General features: G+C 41.4%; 3 protein-coding genes across 7 annotated transcripts; 1 reads left to right on the forward strand and 2 right to left on the reverse strand.

Annotated features, from left to right (window-relative positions):
* Window positions 1-4,432: 4,432 nt before the first annotated feature.
* avpr2b.1 (arginine vasopressin receptor 2b, tandem duplicate, 1) lies at window positions 4,433-7,145 on the reverse strand. The gene is made up of 3 exons (XM_023833879.2): window positions 6,862-7,145; window positions 5,766-6,713; window positions 4,433-5,417 (listed from the first exon to the last, which is right to left on the reverse strand). Exons 2-3 carry the CDS (start codon window positions 6,631-6,633, stop codon window positions 5,209-5,211), a joined length of 1,077 nt encoding a protein of 358 aa, XP_023689647.1. The 5' UTR covers window positions 6,634-6,713; window positions 6,862-7,145; the 3' UTR covers window positions 4,433-5,208.
* Window positions 7,146-7,567: 422 nt separating this feature from the next.
* Window positions 7,568-13,785, reverse strand: trnt1 (tRNA nucleotidyl transferase, CCA-adding, 1). 5 transcript variants are annotated; one of them, XM_023804125.2, is made up of 8 exons: window positions 13,687-13,785; window positions 13,153-13,226; window positions 12,779-12,972; window positions 12,379-12,517; window positions 11,670-11,796; window positions 11,357-11,550; window positions 10,842-11,095; window positions 7,568-10,243 (listed from the first exon to the last, which is right to left on the reverse strand). In XM_023804125.2, the coding sequence occupies exons 2-8, from the start codon at window positions 13,211-13,213 to the stop codon at window positions 9,995-9,997; spliced, it is 1,218 nt and encodes a 405-aa protein (XP_023659893.1). In that variant the 5' UTR covers window positions 13,214-13,226; window positions 13,687-13,785; the 3' UTR covers window positions 7,568-9,994. The 5 variants fall into 5 exon arrangements, with proteins under 5 accessions (XP_023659893.1, XP_023659892.1, XP_072571404.1 ...); XM_023804124.2 differs by having other exon boundaries at window positions 13,153-13,314; window positions 13,687-13,773; XM_072715303.1 differs by having other exon boundaries at window positions 13,153-13,314; window positions 13,718-13,745.
* Window positions 13,786-13,861: 76 nt separating this feature from the next.
* LOC111839852 (von Hippel-Lindau disease tumor suppressor-like) lies at window positions 13,862-15,372 on the forward strand. The gene is made up of 3 exons (XM_023804127.2): window positions 13,862-14,285; window positions 14,463-14,582; window positions 14,746-15,372. The coding sequence occupies exons 1-3, from the start codon at window positions 14,090-14,092 to the stop codon at window positions 14,937-14,939; spliced, it is 510 nt and encodes a 169-aa protein (XP_023659895.1). The 5' UTR covers window positions 13,862-14,089; the 3' UTR covers window positions 14,940-15,372.
* Window positions 15,373-16,666: the final 1,294 nt, after the last annotated feature.

A 16,666-nucleotide genomic window follows, 5' to 3' on the forward strand; every position in this document is an offset into this window, starting at 1 on the left:
GTCTATCATTAAAGTCTTTATTTCGATGTAGCTGCACTACATAAGCAAGTTAATAAGTCATAAAACCAGTAGAAATGGAGAGAGAATATGATTTTAAAGTTATTATCCACTTTGAAAGCCATCCATGGTTCCAGGCCCAGGGTCATGATAACTTTATACAGGACATTTAGTGCTAATGGAATATACTGCTGTAGGACTTGCGTATCTATGACCTTGATCAAAACTATTCCAGCTGTCCATATCCACTGAAGACTACGATCCAGCTCAGAAAACCAGTGTTTGCGAGGTATTTAAACGAAAGATCAGGGGTTATGCAGGTGTGAGTGGTTGGCGCCTCGTCCTGGGTTGTTCCCTGCTTTGTGCCCATACCCTCTGGGATAGGCTCCGGACCCCTTGCAACCCTGAATAGAACAAGAGGGTATAGAAGATGGATGGATGGATGGAGGCAGGCCAGGGATTCTTGGAAGCATAGCAACCATATGAAATTGGTGCCATAAGCTGCGTTTCTGAGTGGAACGTCAAGGTGCAAACAGGCTGCTCTGCTAGTTCCTGGGTCCCAATTCACCGACACATGGACAGACCAGCCCCAGTCACCCCCCATCAATCATCTCTGCTGGGACGTTTTCTTGTGGTTATCTCATGAAGAGAAGGCTTGGCGTAAATCTCCCAGGCAGGTGTGCTTCCATGTGCCTAAGTGCAGCCGGGGGCCATCATTTTATTTAGTCCAGTTCCAAATCGTTTAGTATTACCAATTAAGATGGGCCACACAGATCCGAGAGACTGCTCTCATATTTAGTGCTCTTTATAAGCTCAGATCCACAAATGTGTGCGGTATCATGTGATTAAAAGCACAACATGGAGCTGGAGTGGAAAGGTGACCAGTGTGCAGGACAAAAGCATCTATAATATACCCTGATCTAAAATGTCTGAAATCTGGCCAGAAACTATTTTTGGAGACCTTTGTTTCTTATTGTGTGTTGTGTAGGACCAGGACTATGCTTAAGTGCACATAACAGTCTTCTTTTTTGAGATGACTCTCCCTTGTTTCTGTTCTTCTAAAAAGCCAGGTTAGATCTGCTGTGCTCCGCATTGCTCGGTGGTTCACGTGATGGTTCAAAGCATTTCTACACGGTGCTAAAACACGAGGTGTGACCTCACATGTGCCGCGGCTGTCGGTAAGGAGGGCATGCATTTGTTTCCTGCATTAACACAACTTGTTAGCCGAGTCCGTCATTCAGTCATTAATGTTATTTCTGCTCCCCGTCCATTCTGTCTCGAGTGCTGATGCTTTTTTTCTGCCTGAGAACCGTCACCAAGGGTCTAAAAGGTTTTTCTGCAATTTCTATCAATTAGGCAGGACGGCTCATTTCAGCTGTATTTTCAGATTTTATGTCTTAAAAGAGAAAAGTGAAGTATAGAAAAGCTCAGTCATCATTAGAGCTTGTTACTTCCCACATGCCAAAAGTTTATGCACCTGTGACCTCCCTACACATTGCAATGCCCTGTATTGTCTTGAGCTAACTTTGAAAGTATGGGTAATATGAGATTTACAGCTATCCAGTTTTTCCATGTGCTCTGGGAACAGATGGTTCTGCATGCATAAAAGTCTGAAACTGCTATCCCTTCCCCCAAAGAGCCCCAACGGCATTGATCTCTCAGTTACCCAGACTTCTATGTGTGCAGTAACAAAGCTGTCCATGTTCCACAATCAACAGTGTGGTTCTCAGGTCACAATGCAAAATACAGGAAAGGTACCGAATGTACCACACAGAGAAGCTCTACTCATAGACAAAGGACAGCTGGACTCTTATTTTGTCTTATGTGTCTCATAAAGCAGAGTTCCATCTGGGTACTTTGTAAATATGAAATTGATGTTGCGTGTATGAAGGCTTATGGCTCAGAGAAGTTAGCATAGCAAAGGCCATTCTTATGAGGAATATGATTGGTTTCTGCGCTCATGGGAGTTTTACTTACAGAAAATTGTCCTGAGGACAGAACGAAAAATGATTTGTTGAGAGAGATAACCAATCAGATTGTACAGGTGGCAGGTCGAAGCAACTAGAAGAGACAGGACCAAGATATCTGATTGGTTATTTCTCTGAACCAATCATGTTTTGTTCTGATAGTCCATGACCTGGTGGTCTATTTAATGTATTCTGTACTTTGCACCTATCTGAGATTCCTGTCACCCTCAATGGATTAGTGGTCATTGAAAACTGGTGATTAGGTGTCATTTACTATGCTTTTAGTGAACGGTGAGATCATATTCAAGGACTAGTTGTTCATATATGGTTGATAAACAGTTTACCCAGTATGCTCATGAATAATACTATATGGCAGTGTTTCCCCATCCGGTCCTCGGGGACCCACAGCCGGTCCACATGTTTGCTCCTTCCACACTCCCTGCCAGACAGTCCACATGTTTGCTCCTTCCACACTCCCTGCCAGACAGTCCACATGTTTGCTCCTTCCACACTCCCTGCCAGACAGTCCACATTTTTGTTCCCCCCAGCTCCCTTCCTCTATGAATATACACAGGTCATCTAACATCAACCTGGACCAAATCCGGAGATCCTCCTTCATGCGGTTCCCTTATGTCAGATGTCACGGAATTAGTCAATACTCATGAATATTAATACAAACACAGACCCTGTCATAAGATGTGTCACCTGGCACTCTGGGGATTTCTTCATAAGCACTTGTGTCGCTTCCAGCCTTCCTTCCTGCAGATCTCTAGATGCCAGTACAGTCCTTCCTTGGCACCTTTATTTTACAGCCAGCGGAAGTTTGGAGAGCACTTAGGGAAGATTTCCGCAGTGATGCAGTCCCCAGCTCCTCAAACAGCACACGGGAAAACTCCTTAACTGCCAGTTTTTGTTTCTCTTTTATTCTTTTGTATTTTCCTTCAGCTGTTGGTATAAAAATATACATGTCTAAGCTGGACTGTTTTCCTTGTACTGTTTACAACTTTTTAACCTGTCTTTGCATGTGTTTCCTGCCTCTGAGCTGCTTCTGTGCTGCTAATTCTCATTTAGTAATGTTCATATTTAATGGTCCAATAACCAGTAGCAGGAAAACTTAATTAAATGCAATGTATGCTTTATCATTATCGCTCACCTATACACATAGAAATTTGTTCAATATGGTCAGGGTTGTCAACTTTGGTCAATTTGTTGGCATGAGATTTTCAATTGGAGACAAGTCTGCATGCACATTTACATGTAAGGGTTTTATTACTTTGTAAATAGTCTGTAGGGTTTGCAAACTACCCCAACACTTTTGATACAGCAAAGTTTAGGTTTATAGTTGAAGGATATAGATTAGCTGAAAGACTTCTTGCATGAGTGTGAGTGTCATGCCAGATTCGTTAGAACTGGAAACCCAGTATGGTTAAGTATTGTCACCCATCAAATGTCCATTAGCATGACTTTTATATTAATTATATAATTTACAAGTGTGACCTTCTGGTTGTAAATGGGGACAGAAATTTCATCAAATTTGATTCCGAGTCACATCAAATGTGGATTTTCTACCTTTCTGTTTGAACTATGTCTAATCGTGGTGCAAATACAGGAAATTAGTTTTTTGTTAATCTCTTATACCAATACGCAGAAAAAGCCATGAATAAATATTACGTACTACAGAATCGGTCAATTCCCCTCTGGAACGCGACAGTGTGATTAAAGAATTTGTTAAATTGTGTTTTTTAAGTTTGAAGTAGCAGGTCTACCTCCACTCCGCAGAATTAAGCAACAAAATAGATTTATGGATAGAATCGTAATTACTAGTAGGCTCTAGGATGCCTCGATAACTGTTTTTGCCAAAAAAAAAAACACGGCTCGTTAAGCGTGCAACAGAAACGTGAGCACACGTGTTTTCATCCAGGTTCATACGACCTCTTTGTTCACCTTCCTCAGACACACGTGAGCTTCGATCTCCTCTGCGAAGTCGCTACTACTTTAAACATATTCTTCTTCACATATAAGCAAATCATAAATGTGCGTTGAGTTATAGTTAAATGCGTGGAATTATGGTCAGTGTTAAATTATCAACGTTGAAACTGAATTGATTTTTGGTCAGATTTTCAATATTGAAAAATTGATGTTGGCGAAACCTTGATTCAGTGTTGATATCAAGTGAAACACTGAAGATCAACGTTGTTTCAACTCTTTCGTCTGATATGGAATCAATGTCATTTCTACATGTGTGCTATCTGGGTACTAAAATGAAATGATGTCCGGCGCACAGAAAGATCCAGTTAAGAATGTTGCCCATTTCTAGAAATCTGACAGAATTATTTGCGGTGTTATGTGTTTTTTTCACTACAGGTGTATTTCTGAAGATGGTCCTTCAGGATCGTTGCCCGATTTATTGCTTCATTTTTGAGTCAGTCTTGCATAGCCTACAACCACATGTATTTTTTTAAATCGCATTAATGGTTGATTCTGTTTATTCATCTTTACAGGTGAACAATTTTTTATTCAGTTTTTTTTTTCTGAAAAAAAAAGTCCTGTACAGACTATACATCCTACTACCGCATGAAGTCTAGATTTTGATTGTTTTGAAAACTCTGAGTATCCTGTGTCAAAAAAAAACAAACAAAAAAAAAAAACAGAAAATGTATATATTGGCTACTTAACAAATGTATAAAGCGGATAAACCACCATGGAAAGACATTCAGGATGTCAAATTCAGTTTCCTTTTTGGGAAACGATGATTCAGTCTCCGTTAATTGATCCGTTAATTCTAATAGATTCACTAGTTAACAATATAACTAGTTGAAATGCATTACAAACAACACATATTTTCTTTATATGTAAATCATGTAACAAGGTCTTTCCTGCCAGCATTGGTATATTAAAGAGTTACATGAGTATTTACATAAAGTGACACAGCCTAGTGTAAATGAAGCATTCACAGAAAACGCAGCCGTAGCCAAGAGTCTCGATCCTGTACGTTTCACTTGTTTAATCTTTGCCACTCATACTGACCAAAAATAAACAGCATTAACTTTGTAGTCTGTCATTCGCAGTTACAATAACTGGTCATTTGAAAAATATGTGTCAAGATGTTTGAGGTTTACAGTTTCTTCCAACATCGCCAAAAAGGTGGAACATTTATAAAACAACCAAATTGATGGAAAAATTAAAATACAAAACGGGTAACGCTTGCGGCTGACTTCTTAATGATATCGATCCTCCGCGACAGTCATTTTGAATCGGACAAGCTCCTGAAACTCATCTGGATGGAGCTGACCTGCGTGGAGTCCTCAGCTATGGCGACCTTGAAGCTGGATGGAGTCCTGCAGAGTAGGGCCAGTAGACTACTGGGCAGATGACCACTGAATAGCAAGTAGATGCACGGGTTTGCGCAGCTATTTAAACTGGCAAGCAACATCAGGATGGTGAAGGTAGCCGCTGAAATCGACAGGAGATTTAATTTACCCACAAGACCAAGCTAGATACACGTATTAAGCAGATGTGACAAAAGCGGGAACTGAAGAGTGTGTTCATCGTCTATTTATTTGGGCTGTTAAAACTTTAAATTTTTAGTGTAAGTATCAAGGTTTTCAGCCACAAAATTTAACGACTTGAAAATTATTTAACGAGCATCATCATCATCATTATTACTGTTGTTATGATTACTATTTGTTCAAACTATATAGGTCTACAGAACGTGTTACATGTGAGTAAAACTAGGCTATCTGTGTGGACGCTAATATGCTTACGTTTTATAACATTCAGAAGAGACATGCTAGTGCTTACATTCAGTGGGGGCGTTGACGTCCCAGACAGACCACAGCTGGACCGTGAAGAATGGAGCCCAGCAAATGATGTAGGTGAGCACAATCACCACGGTCATTTTCACGGTCTTGATTCTGGCCTTGGATAAACCCGTGACACTGCTGGTTCTGGAGGGCAGTGGATGTGCGACGGGCACCTGTCTCTGCTGGTGCGTTTTGTTGTGCAGGTTGATGTGAACCGCTCGACAGATGTGCACCTGGCACACGACCACAATGAAAATAGGCAGGACAAAAATGACCAGGGTCGTCCAGGTCACGTAGGTCTTTAAACCCCAAGGGTTAATGAAGTCAGCCCAGCAGTCGAAAACTCCAGGAGCCACTTGGACCTTCGAAAAGATAAAAATTTGGGGGACACCTCCGATTAAGGATATGACCCATGCAACACACACGGGAAGGTTCAAGCGTGCACGCCGTCTTTGAAATGTGACCATAGGGTTGCAGATGGCTTGGTAGCGGTCAATAGTCATGACGACTATCATGTAAGTGGAAGCGAACATACCGACGACCTGCAGGTATTTGACGAATCTACACACTAGGTCGGTTCCGACGAACCTGTCTGTTATGTCCCACATCAGCTGGGGGCAGACTTGGAAGAAAGCTACCACTAGATCAGCCAGGCAGAGGTGGAGCACAAAGACTCGCATCCGTGACTGTTGTTTTCGGCGTCTCCAAAGTGTGACAAACAGCGCAGTGTTTAGGACAGCGGCAGAGATAAAGATAGTGCCCAGAAGTGCGATTTCCATCCGGGCCAAGCTCTCGTTTCGCGGCTGGTCTCCGGATAATTCCATCCGAAAACTGACATTACTCACGTCGGGTGAAAATGTGCTCATGGCTTCTTTCAATTTAAGCGTTTACGTAGGGTACTTAAGGTGTTACTCCTGGTTGCATGTGATTTTGATGCCTGTCTGGTCTGAAAGAATAAAAAATAAAAGTTTAATTAGAACTAGATCATTGCCTGTAAATATTTGCATTAAATCAGACTAGTTTCAACATATTTCACGGTCGAATAAACTTAAACTCTTATTTTTGCATCTAACAAAAACAGAAAAGGCACTTACCGGACCAGTGTGAAATAATGGGCGTTAAATTTGAAATACACCCTGTTGAACATGAAAGAAAGGCTTTTATGAAGACTGCGCACCTGAGGATGGTTGGTTTTTATTTCTGCATCCAGTGGGGAGGAGCTGTCCGTCAGCACCTGGTTACTTAAGCGATTCCCGTTTTTTCCCCACAATCGTTAAAAGCAGGGAACAGACCTACAATTTTCAGAACGAAGTACGAATTAATATATAGCCTAATAGATCATTCTAGCTCGTTAGTTTAGAACATGCAATACGAACCTGAGTATTGCCCTTATACTTGGAGCTCAGTGTGCCTGATTGTTTTAATTCCAATGGCATTTGCAATTACTTAGCATGGGCGAAAATTTCATTTCACTGTTTGGGGGGGGGGGGGGGGGGGTAGAAAAAACGGAAAGAATTTCAAGAGCAGGGGGACAAAAAACGCCGCCAAAATTGTTCTCATTGCAATGTGGGGCTACATACAGAAATCCCTTATTACTATTATATATACTAGATTGATTGGTAAATAACTTTAAGGTTAGCAAGTTGAAATGTTTTTAATGCATTACAAAGTCATTACATATGTGTCACTGGACTAATCTCCGAGTCTACTTCCGTAGCTTTATAAGAACATAAAGCTCAAAATATGTGTAGCTCTAAAAGCAGAATACCTCAGTGAATAACCCAACTAAATAAATCGAAATATTCTTCAAAAATATTTATTGTAGTGTTTTGTCTAAACGGGATATAGCCAATTACGCCAGCAAATATAGGGCAACCCCTATTCCTAATGATACCATTATGTTAACATTTCCATAAGCACTTCATTCTTTTAGTTGGATTTTATCAAATTAACACCAGATTCACTTTCCCAGTTCAAAAGATCTGACTGAACACATAGCAAGTTTGATTGGTTAGTTCATTATGTAGCTTTCCAGGGTTGTTCAGAATTTATGAATTGGATTTTGAATTGACCACAACCCTGTAAGATGTTGAATTGGAATGTGAGAATTTAATTCATTTCAATTTAATGCAATCATACAACATATGAATGTCATTTCATCTAGCAAAACAAATAATTACATAACAGAACTACTTCCAACCCGCGGTATATTGACCTTATATATGTACTAGTAAGTGAACTTTACATGATTGTAAAATAATTGCGTAATTGTTTTAGCTGTTTTAACAATATGCATTGGGTTTATGTTAGTCCTCTAAGTACTTTTCCATGTGCATACACATTTTCTTTTTGCATATTTTAAAAAATGTTGTGACACTTCAAATGTGACATTTATTATGAATAACAGTGACACGCACAGACTTTTCAGGCAGGTGTTCAAACGGGCACGGTCAACGGGTACTTTTTGCCGCCGCAATCATCCGTGATCACGTGGGGGATTGAGGCGGGATTAGTGTATGCAGTTTATGTTATCATGCTCGGTAATTCATATAAATGAAATATTTAACTGTATGGTTAAAGCTGCGCTTACACTATGTATATGTATTTATATGAAATCAATTCCATTTGAATTCTACTTCCTTATATTGAAAGTCGAATTGCGATTCTGCAACTTAAGTTCTTAACCGATTCATGAAATTAATTTGATTTTAAGGTAATTCTCAAGTCAGTTCTGAGTGGTGCACATCCTTGCTATGCACTCAAATGGCACACAGCAACGAGCCCATTTGCTCGTTTAATTTATAGTCGACGTTATAGTTTTATATTGCAATATTGACCTCTTATCAGCATTATGATGATGTCCAAAATGCGCCGTCTATTTTGGCCGATATCTATATCCCTGTAACAGGGCTGCAAGCAAAAGTTCAAATAAAGAACGACGGAGCACGAGATAACGAACTACTTTAGTTACGAAGGGTTTCTAGAAATGCGTGCAAATGTACGATCTATCTTAAGTTCTAGATAACGAACTACTTAGCGTTACGAACCTTTCTGGAAAGATAAGCCTGATCTGTGATGGCTTCTTTAACAGAGCACTGTGTTCATGATAAGACTCCTTCTGAGAAACTCAACGTATTACTTTAAGTAATACAGGTTTCAAAATACAGAAAACAAGGTAGACTCACACCCCTCTGACCATGAATGTGTGTGTGCATGGAGCTTGCACTGTTCTCCTTCTGCTCAAATTTTCTCAGTCCAACGACTATGGTTCAGATGAACTGCTGAGTACATTTCCCTAGGAAGTTATCCATGTCTCTGTGTGTTTAATTATATAGGGCAATAGAATGACGTCAGATCTTAGGTGCTTCCTGGGAAAGGGGTATGCACAGGATAAATAGCTACTGAAAAAATGAAAATGCATGAACTTTTGGATATAAAAAAACTGAACACAAAAAGACAGCTAATGATTTTATATTAAAGTCATACTTTCCATTAATCTGTCATAGTATGGTTTAACAAAAAAGGGTACCAATTTGTACCTTTGCTTGTCACGGGCTGTACCCACAAGGGTAAGTGTACCTTTTAAGATACAGAAATGGACTATAAGGATCATTTTTGTACCATTGGGGGTACATTAATATTGTTTGTACCTTGGGGATGTTCCTCAGAGTCCATTTCTGCACCTTAAAAGGTACATTTACCTACAGCTATAGGGTACAATTGGCAGGGTACAGCCACAGTGAAAAGCAAAGGTACAAACTGGTACCATTTTTGACGACAGTATATTTGATCAAGTAAAACAGTGCCCTCTTAAAAATAAATTTTCTGAAATAACAATAATAATACCACCTGATGCCTAAACCTGTTAAATTATAAGGAGCAGCAGACATGAAAAGAGTTCTTTGGAACCCCCCAGATCTTCTCAATGGATCACAGGACTGCTGTGAAACCACAGAAGGAGGAAAGGAAAGTGGAGCACAGAGTGAGGTTTCTGGAAGCCCACACAGAGTGAGGTTTCTGGAAGCCCACACAGAGTGAGGTTTCTGGAAGCCCACACAGAGTGAGGTTTCTGGAAGCCCACACAGAGTGAGGTCCTCTGTGTGTCACAGATCTGCTCTTTCACCATCTTCTCCAGCCTGCCGACAGGTGGAGCACAGATGGAGCTCCCACAGCAGTACACAGCCTTCCTGGAGGTCACAACCTGCTTTTGTGAACCGCAGTTCCACATCATGATCTGTCCACTTGGCTCAGAAGCTCCTCCTTGTCCATCTGGTAGCGGCTCTTCTTCCAGATTTCTCTCAGGTTCTGCAGGACAGTCCCAATCTCCTTGCCCGATGTGATGCCTATTTTGCGGAGATCGTGCCCACTAACGGGGAAGCGAGGGATGGTCCATCGTTTCATCTCATGCAGCAGCTGTCCCTCACCTTGATACTTCAAGAGCTCACAAACCTTCAGCTGAACATCTGGCTCCCTGGACTACAATGGGAAAGAAAGGTGCAAGTAATTATGCTTTGTGGCAAATTATTAAATACAACAATGAAATGTCAAGGTCATTGATCCCCTCGACTTCTGATGTCTCTCTATACTTCTAAGCCCTTAAATAAATGTTTGTTAGATCAATACTGTTTTTTTTGTTTGTTCAGTGCACAATAGGAGCACCATACTGTTTTCCGGAAGGCAATGATTTCACATTTTTGCCTATTTGTTTGTGGAAGTCTGTCCAAGCATAAACCAATGGATTCTGTCATAAGGATACCACTTTCTGTAAGCTGCATTTAAATTTAGACCCATCTCTGACTGGTACGGCTCATTAAAACAATTCATTAAATAAAAACACACAAAACACACAGTGAAGCTCAATGGTAGCTACAACCTTTCAGCAACTGCAAAAATCTTGGAGTGCCTCAAGAAGAAGAATCTTTTAGATATTTTAAAGGGCAATTTGAATCCCCCTCCCAAACACCACACCATGCCTCAAATGAAGCCATTTTAATCTGTTGGCTTTTCTTATCTATAACATCAGATACCATCATAAAAAGTGACACAATCAGAACAAACTGAAAATGTCTCTCACATCAATTATGAAGTCGGTGTAGGGAATGAGGGCTTGTGGTTCATCCTGAGCCTTCAGGAGCTTGTGCCTGTACTTCACCAGGAAGAAGCCCAGGTTTTTCTCCTCTTTGGAGATCTTCAGCCTCAGGTCCAGCTTGTCCACACCATCAGAGCGGCAGAAAAGTGCAGACAAGAGGGTCATGGGCTTGGGTGACCAGCCTTGGGACCTTTTCCACACAGACTTCAACTCCTCCACGTTGCCACCTTCTGGCAGGCCTGGAAACACGAGTCCCTTCCTCAGTCTGGCTTCAGGTCAGATATTTCTGTTAGAGCTATCATCCATATACTTAAAAGTAACTCAATCTCTCCATGATGTAGACATTTGTTAGACATTTGCGACAAAATTAGCAATTAAAGCACATCATAAATGCTCAAATCAATCCCAAGAGGAGAAAAAATGTTTGGCCATTGGTTTGCTACAAAGAGGAGTAAAAGCAATATCTGGACTGTACTATAATGGAATCGAACAGCATTTACCAATGAACTGGGCCACGCCTAGCTCATAAATAAGATCTAGCAGGTGGGCAGCATGATTTCCCACCAACATCTTCTTCAGCTCAACCCAGATACGTTCTCCGGAGATGGATGCCAGTCCACTGGCATTGTCCCTGATAGCCTGGAGCGTATCAGACTCGTGCTGCCCAGGTTGTGTAGCAATACGGCCGTAGAACCTGCGGGCAGAGATATGTCAGAATTAAAGCCTGTGAAGGTCAAGCACTAGCATGTCTCTTCTGAATAAAAGGTGAACACCCCATCTTACAGAAAAGGGACAGGCAGAATCCATACATACCTAAAATAGCGTAAAATCCGTAGGTAGTCCTCCTGGATCCTCTGAGCTGCACTGCCCACGAATCGGACCTTTCGGTTCTGGAGGTCCTCATAGCCGTTGAAATAATCGTACAAAGTCCCATCTAAGCCTAATCAAGAAGGGGGGTGTGAAACTTACATCTTTACATTCATACCATTCATACATTCATCAAGGGCTTCTCCAGTCTGCTGCTCAGTTTGCAGTCTGAGGTTTATTCAGCCATTCTGATAAAGATAATAATAATATTTATAATTATCATCGATACTTTATTGCCGTAGGAAAATACCAAGTGGGAAAATTCTCTTTACGGCTCCTCCAAGCATGGCCATGAAGGGCAGCCACCTGTTGCAGTGGCCAGAGAGCTGGGGGTCAAAGACCTTGCTCAAGGTGCTGAGGCTGGGCTCGAACCAGCAACCGTCTAATCACAGGCACAGAGATGTAGCTCACTGAGCCTCATGCTGACCCCCTTATATAAGATCACATTTGTAGGCTGTGAGAGACAAGCAGGAGTATAGAGAGAAAACTCATGGAGACACTGAGAAGATCCACACACGCACAGCCATGGTCTGACTGCAACCAGCAACCTACAGCAGGGAGGTGGCAATGCTTGCTGTTGAGCTATCATGACTGGTGATGATATGGACGTCTCCTACTCTATAATTTGTCTACTACGACGGTAGAGGAGGAGTACCAAGGAACATGGAGTTTATGGTAAGATCCCTGCGCTCTGCATCCTTCTGCCAGTCCGTGGTGAACTCCACCTCAGCGTGTCGTCCATCTGTTTGCACATCCACGCGTAGTGTGGTCACTTCAAAGTTCTCGTTGTGGAGCTGCGTTCAGAAATGGGTCCCATTAAACGTGACGTTCAAGGGGCAGTATGGCCAGAGACACATTTTTCTAACATCTGATATACATGACAAACTCTCCACTGCCAATTTTACACCTAGCCTGCCCAAACCAGCCAAAAGCATGCTGATAATACTTGTGTTATTTAAAGAAGTGTTTTGGGTGAAGATGGAAAGTCTTTTATGACAGCGAATGATGCTCCTGCTCCATGAACCCAGACAGCCAGCATCTGTCTAAGCCCTCACCCTGGCAGTGATGGTGCCGTGCTTCTCTCCTTTGTTGTTGATCATCCGGACCCCCCCTGCCTGGAACATGCTCTTCATTTCATCAGGGGTGGCTGTGGTAGCAAAGTCTACATCTTCCGGCCGCATCCCAGAAAGGAGGTCCCTCACAGCACCCCCAGCTATCCGGAGCTCAAACTGGTGCTTTTTAAAGATGTCTAGGTTAGAAAGAAAAAAAAACCTGTTAGCCCAGTCACTTGGCTAAAAGCTTTATTTGGGCAGAAGCGCTAAAACACGTATAATTTATAACCACAAAACAATGCTTCACGCACCACCTCTAAACTGCTAGCTAAAACGAACACAAACCAATTATGAAACTATAAATGCCTCATAAATACCTGCTATGGCGTTAAGTCCGTCCGTGAACAAGGACTCAAACTCTTTTGTTTTTAGTTGCATGGTGAACAGTGCTCTGTAATCCAAAATTCGACAACTTTTACCAATTCCAACAGGCCTCAGAAACATTCGTCCCCACATCTGATGTAGATAAAAACGGTTACCTGGGTAACAAACAAATGAAGTTAAATTAATGAAAAATATCAGCGCCCACGTGTACGCACTGTATGGTTATGATTTGCATAAAAGCTACTGCAGCACTAATGCCTGGTTTCACGAAACGAAACCCATCACTGAAAACATGCATAAACATAAGACATTACAGTGATTACGCTAAGACCAATCGCTGTGTTTATGGTACATGACCTAGTCAGCTAGCCATGCAGGTTCAAACTTAACACGTTTACCACTTACGCAGCTGCCAACAACTACATCTATTTATTAGCAATCTTACAAAATAAACTGCAAAAAGTAAGATTTCATGTAATATCAAAACAATGCCAGGAACCATGAATAAAACTTCATATCTACACTACCTTAGATCAACTTACGAATCTTCATCTTTACCTTTGACATGCCCAAAACTCACTGTGACCTTATGGGAAACATTGGGAAAAGTAGTTTTCTCAATCATCGCGATAACTCGGAAATGTAGTTCAGAAATACGCGAGGCGTGTCTGTGAGTGACACGTGTGCATGGTGGCGGACACAGGAAGTTATTTTTTCCCCCGGATGTTGTTTTCTGAGGACGTGATAATGTCGATGTTGCGTAACGACAGGAAAGTCGAAGTTTTTTGAGTTACTCGTATTTAGGTATATGAAACTTATCACTGGGAACAAAGAATTAGGAGCATCTAGTCAACTTAACTTTTGTTGTTAGTTAAGTGCATTAGAGAGATAGAGAGAGGAGACGGTTTGTAACATTTCCTTCTTGAAAACATGCCGCAGGAAGCCGAAAATACAGCCCAAGAAATACTCCCGCTAAGATCGCTGAACAGCCGCCGAGAAGTTCGGGTTATATTTTGCAACCGAAGCCCTCGCTCAGTCCAACCTATATGGATAGGTTTTAAGGGGGAATCTGTCCTTTACGAAATTTTGCAGCCTGGTACTGGCCATAGAATGATGACTTACGTGGGTAAGCTCTCTCTGGCATGTATTTACTGCAGTTTGTTGAATTACTTTATCTGGTCACATTTTTGAGTGTCTAGTGGAAGCTTTTATCAGTGCCAACAAAGTGAGTTCGCTGGCACTGGTAACTTCCGTATTGACGGTACTCAACCTTTTTAATACTCTCCTAAAACTAATGCTTTAGACCATCTGTGGATGTTCAGAGATTCGGAGAAAGACGAGCCAATGATGGTTAACGGGCAGGAACTGTTTTGCCAGAAGGCCCCGGTAAATGCTCCGGTTTTGGTGAACATCACGCTGCCAGGTGAGTTGTGGGGTGTTGTGTGAGCATGTTATGTTTTGACAGTTTACCTTTATACCTTACAGCTGGCTATTATGACTTTGTGCCGGCCGTGGGTATTAGGAGATCTCAGTAAGCGTGGTTGGTGAGGAATCTGAGGCTGTCTTTCTGATACTCTGTCCCTTAGTCTTGAGCTTAAAGGAGCGCTGTCTCCAAGTGGTCCGCCGACTGGTCAAGCCAGAGGACTACAGGAAGCTGGAGATTGCTCACTCTCTTCACGAGGACCTTGAGGACCAGCCTAGTGTGAAGAAGGACATGCAGCGGATCTCCTGGAGGTTGGAGCAGCAGCTTCGCCAGGGCAGGGAGATGCAGCAGACTTGATGTTGGCTTTGTGCAGCTCTATATGCAATAAATAAACAATAAGAGAGGTTACTGCGGTGCTGGAGAGATATTGGAAATGTGAAAGACATGGGACAGGGACTGAGATGCGATGATAGATATGCTTTATTATGCATTATATGTACCATATGCAGACATGTATATACTACTTGTCTTAATGTTGTCAAGTCTCCTTCATTAAAAGTAAAAGGCACAGCTTAGTCCTATTCACCCATCACGGAGACTAGTGCAATTAATTTTTTAATTAGCATAAATTAATTTATTTTTAATCGTTTTTTTTTCTTTTACACTAAACAAAATGGATACCAAAACCTGTGAATTTTCCGCTTATATTTGTATATATTTCTGGAATACAGTATTTTTTTGGAGTTAGGAAATGTGTTAGATGGTGTTACAGTAAACCATTCTGAATGATCATGCTCATGTCTTTCAGTACATCCCCGGATTGTGGAATTTGATTTGCATTTGCTGAGATACTTGGGCTTAATGTGTTTAAAATCACCCCGCCCCTGTTAAGACACTACCTTCCCCCTTTGACAAATCTTACCATCCCTGGATGGTAGTCAGACTACAGTTTTGAAATATCTTTATTGGCAGTGCATAGTAGATTGGATATGCTACTGATGTGATGTAAAAACTACTGAGATGTAAGCAAGCTCTGAATGTCTTTGGACAGCAGGGTTAAATTAGACTATAGTAAGTACTATGTGCATTTTTAAGTGATTTGACTGCTGTGATTTTAACACATCTGCTGTTATAGTATAAATGATGCACTACCAGACTGTATAATGGCTTGTACTAGGACAGTCTCATTGAGAATTTCTGTTATTCTCACCTGGGGGGTATTCCAGAAAGCAGGTTATGTGACATACCCGGGTAAGTTTAAGGGTAAGTTAGTGGATAACCTCAACTTTCGGTTCCAAAAACGGAGGTTAACTTTCTGGGTATGTACGTAACCATAGCAGCTTACTCTCTGAAGATAACCTGCTACTGAGCAGGTTATGTTCCAGGGTCAGTTTGTTGCAGAAGGTTACTGAGCATGGCGTGCCCTTTTGATGACGATCCTGTGAACGTGGAGGCATAAATTATACAAGGTTTTTTTCGCCGGGAGAGAGTTATAAGACCGCGTATTGATGTCTTGTCATTTCCTAATGATTATTTGAAAAAGCGTTATCAGTTTTCAAAAGAATCGTTCATTTACTTAACATCTCTTGAAACCGCATATTGCAAATGTCACAAACCCAAACCGCGGGTCTGCGCTTAGCACAGAAAACATTCTGTACATAGCGCTTCGGTTTTTTGCGTCAGGGCATTTTTTGTACAATATGGGCGACGCAGAGCATATAGGAAAGGCAACTGTGTGTAGAGCCGTTCGCACAGTATGTCTGGTACTTAACGCTTCTTACACACGTTTATACAGTTCCCTGTCCATAAAGCTCTGCGTGTTATTAAAGAGGAATTCCACAGAGTGGTAGGTTTGTCCTTTATAGTAAAATCTATGATGCATATTTAATATATAGTCATACTATTTATATCTATAGCCTACATGTATTCATCCTGCACACACACACACTTGATACTTCCCTATATGACTTTCTATTTCAGGGTTTCCAAATGTAATTTGGAATACATGTAATACATGTATAGTGACAATAAAAGGCATTCATTCATTCATTCATAATTGGGTGCATTGATGGCACCTACATTCC

Source organism: Paramormyrops kingsleyae, chromosome 8 (assembly GCF_048594095.1).
Source record: "Paramormyrops kingsleyae isolate MSU_618 chromosome 8, PKINGS_0.4, whole genome shotgun sequence".
NCBI classification, from domain to species: domain Eukaryota; kingdom Metazoa; phylum Chordata; class Actinopteri; order Osteoglossiformes; family Mormyridae; genus Paramormyrops; species Paramormyrops kingsleyae.

What these genes read in the sequence shown, in the direction of transcription:
- avpr2b.1 (XM_023833879.2), bottom strand. Translation starts at nt 6,633, where the DNA reads ATGAGCACATTTTCACCCGACGTGAGTAATGTCAGTTTTCGGATGGAA. An exon ending in CGTCAACGCCCCCACTGAAT is followed by an intron (nt 5,418 to 5,765) that starts GTAAGCACTAGC and finishes TGTCGATTTCAG; the next exon opens with CGGCTACCTTCACCATCCTG.
- trnt1 (XM_023804124.2), bottom strand. Translation starts at nt 13,291, where the DNA reads ATGTGGGGACGAATGTTTCTGAGGCCTGTTGGAATTGGTAAAAGTTGT. An exon ending in CGGATTTTACGCTATTTTAG is followed by an intron (nt 11,551 to 11,669) that starts GTATGTATGGAT and finishes CTCTGCCCGCAG; the next exon opens with GTTCTACGGCCGTATTGCTA. An exon ending in ACACCGACTTCATAATTGAT is followed by an intron (nt 10,244 to 10,841) that starts GTGAGAGACATT and finishes TTCCCATTGTAG; the next exon opens with TCCAGGGAGCCAGATGTTCA.
- LOC111839852 (XM_023804127.2), top strand. Translation starts at nt 14,090, where the DNA reads ATGCCGCAGGAAGCCGAAAATACAGCCCAAGAAATACTCCCGCTAAGA. An exon ending in TAGAATGATGACTTACGTGG is followed by an intron (nt 14,286 to 14,462) that starts GTAAGCTCTCTC and finishes CTAATGCTTTAG; the next exon opens with ACCATCTGTGGATGTTCAGA. An exon ending in GGTGAACATCACGCTGCCAG is followed by an intron (nt 14,583 to 14,745) that starts GTGAGTTGTGGG and finishes TCTGTCCCTTAG; the next exon opens with TCTTGAGCTTAAAGGAGCGC.